At 30.9% G+C, this 7614-nt stretch overlaps 1 protein-coding gene and 1 non-coding gene across 2 annotated transcripts; both read left to right on the top strand.

Moving 5' to 3' along the window:
• Window positions 1-5950, top strand: LOC113873779 (transcription factor JAMYB-like). The gene is made up of 5 exons (XM_027512089.1): window positions 1-111; window positions 2338-2379; window positions 4762-4870; window positions 5002-5131; window positions 5209-5950. The coding sequence occupies exons 1-5, from the start codon at window positions 1-3 to the stop codon at window positions 5720-5722; spliced, it is 906 nt and encodes a 301-aa protein (XP_027367890.1). The 3' UTR covers window positions 5723-5950.
• Window positions 5951-7425: 1475 nt separating this feature from the next.
• LOC113873967 lies at window positions 7426-7532 on the top strand. Its single transcript, XR_003506031.1, has one exon. It is a non-coding gene; the product is annotated as a small nucleolar RNA Z107/R87 (small nucleolar RNA).
• Window positions 7533-7614: the final 82 nt, after the last annotated feature.

Here is a 7614-nt window from a genome sequence, read left to right on the forward strand (position 1 = left end):
ATGATTGCTCTCATGGGGAAGCTAGGCGACGAAGGCGTTAGGAATAACAACGTGTTAAGATCGAGGAAATACGAGGAAAAAGTTCATCACATGGATTTCTTCATTTACATGGCAAATTTTGGTTGAGAATACAGGGTCGAGGATAAGAAAACGAGACAAGTGATTTCGGTATATTTTGTTTCCACGTGTTTATAACATGAATAAAGTAACATTTATTTTATGTATTTTAAATTAAATAATACGAGAGAGTACATACCTCTAATTAATTTTTAAGATTTTTTAACACTATTAATGCAATTTGGCTATTATCTATTTTTTAAAATGAAAGATGTTATCTTATCTTTACTATCTAAATTTTAGTACTCGCACAGTCCCACGTATATGCCGATCGATCATACAGTGATGTGTTGTAATTGTAGAGAGCAGGTAACACGTTAATAGATTTTTTTATCTAAAAAACTCATATTATATCGTTTTTCTATGTTTTGATATTTATCTCTTACATAATTGTATCATGGACAAAAATTACGAAGGAAATATTTTCCAATAATGCAAATGTTCACTTTGAAAAGCATGTAGGGTGTTGTGGCTTTATCCTAGGGTCTAGAGCAGTATTGACACGTCGCTGTTGATATTTATATGGTCGATCGATTTTCATCATTTAGATGGAAACTTGAATTGAACCAACCATTGAATTTTAACCATATATATTATTGCTTTGTGACACGCAAATTCTTTTCCGGGGACACTGAACAGTAAATTCCTGCAAAAGATTTTGATTTGTATTGATTGTTGTATTCCTCAGCAGTTAGCAGCCCGAAATAGATCAATTAAGGTTCGAAAAACGACAAATAGAAGAACAGTACAATTTCTATAAATTTCTCACCTTACCCTTTTCTTTTTCTTTTCTTCTGAAATTATTAGTATGATTTACATAACGAATTACGTTTTTAGTTAGATTTGATTTCGATTTTAACATTCGTGGCAAACATCTTATCACTTGACACCTTCCTCTCTGTCATCAAATATAATTTGAATCGAGCCAACCATTTATGTTTTTCATGAATAACGTGTTTGATTTTGATTGAGATTTTTAAATTACATGAAATGTGAACTAGCAGGCCCGAAAACATTTGCGATGAAACCTCTTATATTTTGGTTGCAACCGGCGATTAGACTTATGTTTTCTCACAGAATCTTTAACACTTGAAAAAAATTTCCCAATTCGATGGCTATTTGATCTTTGGGTCAACGTGCAAAAACATATCAAATTTTCTCCCTTTTAGTCTTGCGCTGATCACTCACTTTGATGAGTTAATTGCATGAAGTCTAATTCATCTTCTTTCTCATTGACTACTCAGCTCTTGGTGCACAAAATTTCTCAGAGTACGTTCTTACAATATTAGTCACCTAACACACTTAATTGGAATCAAGAATGAGAAATTCGTGTATGTGTGAAGAAAAGTGGTGGGTAGTGTGAAGTTTTGTTTCCATTCCACGGTCAATACCATTTTTTCTTAGTGGGAAGAAACAGTGGACCCATCTCATGGTTTTCTTTTCCATGGTTCTAACTTAATGAGCCAATAATTTATAGTCGGTTTGGAGCACAAAAATCATGCCACAGAGGTCGGTCTCGTAAATAATAAATCATTTAGCGTATGCAAATCGTGGCCTTCATCATTATCCCATCACATTGGGACTAGGCATCGAGTACGGGAGTTATGAGACCTCCCCCTCCTTCCCATTTGAACAATAAACTTAATAGTAGAAATGTATTAGTAGTTTAAATTATTAATGAACAAAATTAACGATCAAAGTAAGATAACAGCTGTTCACTTAAAGGACAAAAGTAAATATTTACTATAAAGAGCTATGCTATTAATTTCTGTACTCTTTTTTTCGCACCTCACTCCTTTTTCGGGGAAGAAAATGGTTAAAAAAGTGACTGGGAATTGAGCTTATATCCCTCGCTTTTCGAAATATTTGACAAATTATTAAGGAGTGAATTTTATATGCATCTCACTAAATATTGAGTAGACTCAGATTATATACACAAGATAAAACTCATCATAACAAGCTGAGTTTCACATCAAATAAATATAATATTTTGACAAATGGTTTGGAAGGAAATGGATAAAAATGATACCTTTCATTTTAATGAATACTTTATTTTATAATTTTAAAATTAGAATAATAAAGTGAAACATTGTCATATACATTTGAATGGTATATTATTTAAATTTTAATATTTTATAATTATTTAATCCTTTTTTTTTTGTTCTGGACTCCTCATCCAAATAAACTAGGATTAATTTATAAATGAGACAAATATAATAGATTAATAATACTCCGGAGGAAAAAGAAAAAGAAAAAGAAATCATGAAATGTAATATTAAGGAGGGTGAACTGAATTTCTAAAAGCTTCTGAAGTAAAAACATGGCCTTGAAAGGATAAATTGGAATTTATCTTAATTATAACCATGCACGTCGCTTTTCTATTCTTTCGTTTTTTAAAATATAGGGTAGGGTGGGTTGGGTTGATTCTGCGTGAAACACAAACTGACACCGACCGACTTGTGGATTTTGTGATTGTTGCCCACTCATTTAAATTTATGAAAACTACTACTTTTTGCATGTTAACAAATTTACCACATTATTCTTTACCGATTAAAGGTAATTTCATTATTAATTTATAACTAACATGTGTATCAATGCTTTAGAAAACATTGCAACCTCCACACCCAATTTATAAAAACTTTGCTAATAAATAATAAAAATATTATCTATCAAGATAAAACTTTAAGACTCATTTAGGACATGAGAGTTGGATTGCTGCTGGTTGAGAATACCAAGGATCAACTCTATAGTCTTTCTTCTCGTGATGCAGATTGGGATTCACTTCAGGGATCAACCATTTCTTCTTTGGAACACATCAATTAATAAGTTTCTTGTATATTATGAAAATATCATTATATAAAAAATTAAAGCATGTTATAAAATTATTTAAATTTTAATGAATTTAGAAAAAAAGATTATTGTTATTATTAATAAGTATTTTATTATACTAAATATGAATAAATTAAAAAATATATAAAATTAAAATATAAATTATAGAAAATATAAAATATAAATTAAAATAAAAATTTTAAAAATAAATACTCAAAATTAGAAAAGACATATTATATAATGAAAAGGATAAAAAGTTAAAAAAAATAACTTTCGTATAAGATAACTCCTAAAACTATTATCATTTGACATAGTAATTAAAAATGTCTTTGTTTAAGAGTGGATGCTCACAATTAGTATATAGAGTTATATGGAGGAATGTTAACTGATTTTTTAAGATAGTTATTTTAATAGTTAATAAAAATAAAACTTATTTGACAAATTAAATAAAAAAAATTGATCAAATTAAGTTGATGTCTTTTATATAACGTGTTGATTTTTATATTCACATAATTTGTTTCCTTCGTTTTATCTCTCTACCTCCATCATATCTAAATTTTTGTTTTTATCAAAATACCGAGTTAGACTAATAATTAGTCAGAAAAAAAAAATTATGACCCAGGTTTGGGTTCACGAAATTAACCATATCGAAATATCAAGCTAGATTAAAGTTAATTAAACTCATGACAATGTGTTGAAATTAACACTCAAACTATCTAAATAACATTTCTCTGTCATAATTATGTGTATATAAGGAAGTTTGAATAGATTTATATTATTTAATACAAATAGTTAACACTAAAATTTCAATTAATATGTTATTCCAATATCTATAGATGTCATCCAGTTGTTTTATTAAGTGCTTATTGACACTATAAAGAAACCTATATGTTAATGTTTTAATTTGTTGTACGCTCAGCTCATTAATATAGTTTACTTATCCATAATGTCTATATATTAATTGTTTAGCTTTTCTTAAACAAAGTTTTTATTAATGGGAATAATTAAGTTACAAAATCAATGGTTAACTTTTAGTGTGTATGTAATTTTTAATACTGTTTGATTAACTTAGTTTTTTAAGACATTGTCAATTTTTAAGACAAAATAAAATTATAATTGAATTAAAAAAATATTTATATTAATTATGAGTTAGGGAATTCGGCTTTCAAAAGCAATAAAAAAAATTATATTGCCACGGATAATGCTTTATTAAAAAATTCTGATAATTTTAAGAATACGTATTAAATTATGTTAACAGTTTTGAAACAATAATTTTTTATGAAGCAAATTTGTACTTATATATTTTCAACCAATATTTAAAAGAGTGGTTATTTTTTCTAGTAAAAATGGCTGTTTGAACAAGAAAAGCAAGAGAAGAAAGGGGGAGGAAAGTGTGAAATGTTTACAAAATAAAAGATACAGCACCAAGTTGTAGTCTTGCACTAATCTTTCTTGGCGCGTGTCTGGAAGATAAGCAGGAGTCAACGAGTCAAACTCCACACAGCAACCTTAGTTCTATCTTAATCCTAAAAGTAACACTATTAAATTTAATTATTATAGAAAGATAAAAAAATTATAACAAAAACAAGATGGAATCTGGTGCATTGTCCGTGTACCCTGTCCGTGTGGTCCGCGTCCTTTTTTGGTTCCGTGGAGTGAAGATGTTGGAGTGTTCTTATTCTTATCCGACTCCATTATATATAACTCCACATGTCCCCAATTAACACTAACCAAATCCCACCCATGAGAGCCATAGATGTCAAGGTTAAGAAAGATGGGTGTGGCTCACTGCCACATCTGCACCACAATGAAAACGATATCGGCATCAGAAAGGGTCCATGGACGGTTGACGAGGATACCATTCTCGTCAATTACATCACCACCCACGGTGAAGGTCACTGGAATTCCGTCGCACGTTCTGCAGGCACGTATACACTTTCTTCTAAATTCATAATTCATTACCAGCTCAATTAGTTATTAATATCATGATCGTTAGTTACTTTAGCGTAGCCTACATGGTAACCAAGTTTTTTCAAAATTAAAATAAATAAACAGGCCTGAGGAGAAGCGGGAAAAGTTGCAGATTAAGGTGGCTAAACTACTTGCGACCCGACGTGCGGCGTGGAAATATCACGCTCCAAGAACAGATATTGATTCTTGACCTTCATTCTCGGTGGGGCAATAGGTAAAATTCACTCTTCATGGTTGTTTTGTTTTAGGAGTTAGATATACGGTGTAAAAATGCATAGAATGTTTTCGTAGGTGGTCGAAGATCGCTCAGCACTTGCCGGGGAGAACAGACAATGAAATAAAGAACTATTGGAGGACCAGGGTGATAAAGCAGGCGAAGCAGCTCAAGTGCGATGTAAACAGCACACAGTTCAGAGACGCGTTGCGTTACGTGTGGATGCCCCGCTTGCTGGAGCGGGTTCAGCCCACACCGCACACTCTCCAGGGTCCAAGCCCAAACCCATATGGAGCCGGGGTCCAAAACGGTTCAGACTCAGGAACAGAGTGTGCAAAAGCGAACCACTTCTCCTGCGCCGGTGGTGCTTACTCGGACTCATCATCCGGGGAGTTGCAAGTTCCTTCGAATTCGGATCACAGTGATTCTTCGGGTCTTGAAAAAGGGTCGGGTCCATGGGCAGGTTTGAGTAACCAGATTTTTGAACAGGGGAACGGTGAGTCGTTAGAAAGCCTGTGGAACGATGAGAGTATATGGTTTTTGCAGCAACTTTCTGATGAGGTGGATATAAAATACAATTCCCTTCCGTGACGCATCCTCCAATGCACAGTGCCAAAAGTTAAGCGTGCGTTGACGGTTTTGCTCACTTTTATGTACAAATTACTACTATCATTAGGGGATGAGTTTTCCTAGGGGAATTCATGTCTCAAATTTACCTTTTCTATTATACTTTTGTTATGTATCGTGATTTTATATTTTTTGTTCTCTTTATAAGTAATTAATAATAGCTGCATGAGAAATGCAAAATAGTACCAGTGGAATTTTATATAAGACTATCCATTTCTATTTTTCTAAAGTTATTGCATCGAATACATGAAGTTTGCTCGCGATCGTAAGTCTTTTCATTGAGCAATAATGGTTAAGATAATATATTTTTTGAAATTGCTTATTCAGTTTGAAAGAGATAATATATTTTTAACTAATTATATAACATGTAATTGGTATTTGAATTAGAGGGGATTGGGAGGTGTTTGTGCTTGCTTCTACGCTTGTTAAAGCAGATAATAATAGGTCTGCTTTTGAGCTTGAAAATGAGTTTGGGGAAAGCAAGGAAGCAATGTGTTCCATGAGTAGTAAGGGCCCCTTCCAACCCCATATCAATGCAAGTTTAGTGCTTTTATGAGGTTGACTCCTTTCACAACGTTGTTTTCCTGCTAATAACTTGAAAATGTCTAGTTGGAGGGCAGCATGCGAAACGTTATCGACCAGCTTAAATTGACATCTGGCCCATGTAACACGCTGTCTACTTTGAGGTGATTCCTATGTATTCATTCAATGCCCTCCACATCTCACAACTTTCCAATCATTTTAACAAAGGGTGATCATAATTAGGACGAAATTTTTGTTTCAAAAACTCATCATAAACAATTTACTCTCCTCCCTTTTTTTTTTATTAAAGCTAAGCAACTAACTTATCATAATTAATAAAGATAATCATATTTTTACACTATTTATACCAATTAATGATTAAACTAGCGGCTTGTATATAAAATGAATGTATATAAAGAATGGATGGGTGTCTTCTTAATACAAATTTCATAATAAATAAATTATAAAAAATTAATAATTAATGCATATAAAAATATTTGGTATTTTTTAATAATTAATGTATATAGTATTTTGAGAATATTTGTTAATAATTTTTAAATATTTAATTATTCTTGTGTATAAATAATTTTAAAAAGTTACAAAGTATTAAATATTTATTTTTTAAAATTATATTTAATTTTAATAAATAATGTTTAATTATTCCATACTTTTAAATAATATTTTTATCATTTTTAGTAGTAATATCTATATTAATATAGTGTGTATTTGATAAAATTTAAAAAAAAAGTCAGTTGAAAAATAATAAATTAATTAAAAGCTTAAAAATTTTGAAGTTAAAAGTTGATAGTAACTTAATTGAATTAAAAGAATCTAGTAAATTTAACTGTTAAATTGGTTAACAGGTGTAAAGTAATATTAAATGATATATTTAATAATTGGACTCTAACTTAAAATTTATTAACTATGCATTTTTAAAGATGACTATATCAGGATAATAATTTTTAATTTTATTAGTATAAGAAAATGATACTTGATGATATTAAGAGAGTACGTTGAGAGTCTCTTAATATAATTAAGTAAAGGAAAAATTCAAATAAGACCACAAAGACAAAAAAAAATTTGAAAAAAGTTAGGAGTTTCTAAATTCAAATTTTATGATTCTATGGTATCATTTATTCGGAAGAGATGACAGTGATGAACACATCAAATTGAAGCTCAACAGACCCAAATGCACGGTTTAGTCTCTTCGAGAGACTACTTTGCGTGTCGACAATCTCGCAACTGAGTCATCTCTTCGCTTTCGAGTCGCTGAATCCAACCATATTGGCACCACTGAGTGAGCTCTTTTCCTTTCTCACCCTATTCATTGCCCT

The sequence above is a fragment of the Abrus precatorius genome, unplaced genomic scaffold (genome assembly GCF_003935025.1).
Source record: "Abrus precatorius isolate BTA unplaced genomic scaffold, Abrus_2018 Scaffold7, whole genome shotgun sequence".
NCBI classification, from domain to species: Eukaryota; Viridiplantae; Streptophyta; class Magnoliopsida; order Fabales; family Fabaceae; genus Abrus; species Abrus precatorius.

What these genes read in the sequence shown, in the direction of transcription:
- LOC113873779 (XM_027512089.1), top strand. Translation starts at nt 1, where the DNA reads ATGATTGCTCTCATGGGGAAGCTAGGCGACGAAGGCGTTAGGAATAAC. An exon ending in AAGAAAAAGAAAAAGAAATC is followed by an intron (nt 2,380 to 4,761) that starts ATGAAATGTAAT and finishes CACAATGAAAAC; the next exon opens with GATATCGGCATCAGAAAGGG. An exon ending in TTCCGTCGCACGTTCTGCAG is followed by an intron (nt 4,871 to 5,001) that starts GCACGTATACAC and finishes ATAAATAAACAG; the next exon opens with GCCTGAGGAGAAGCGGGAAA.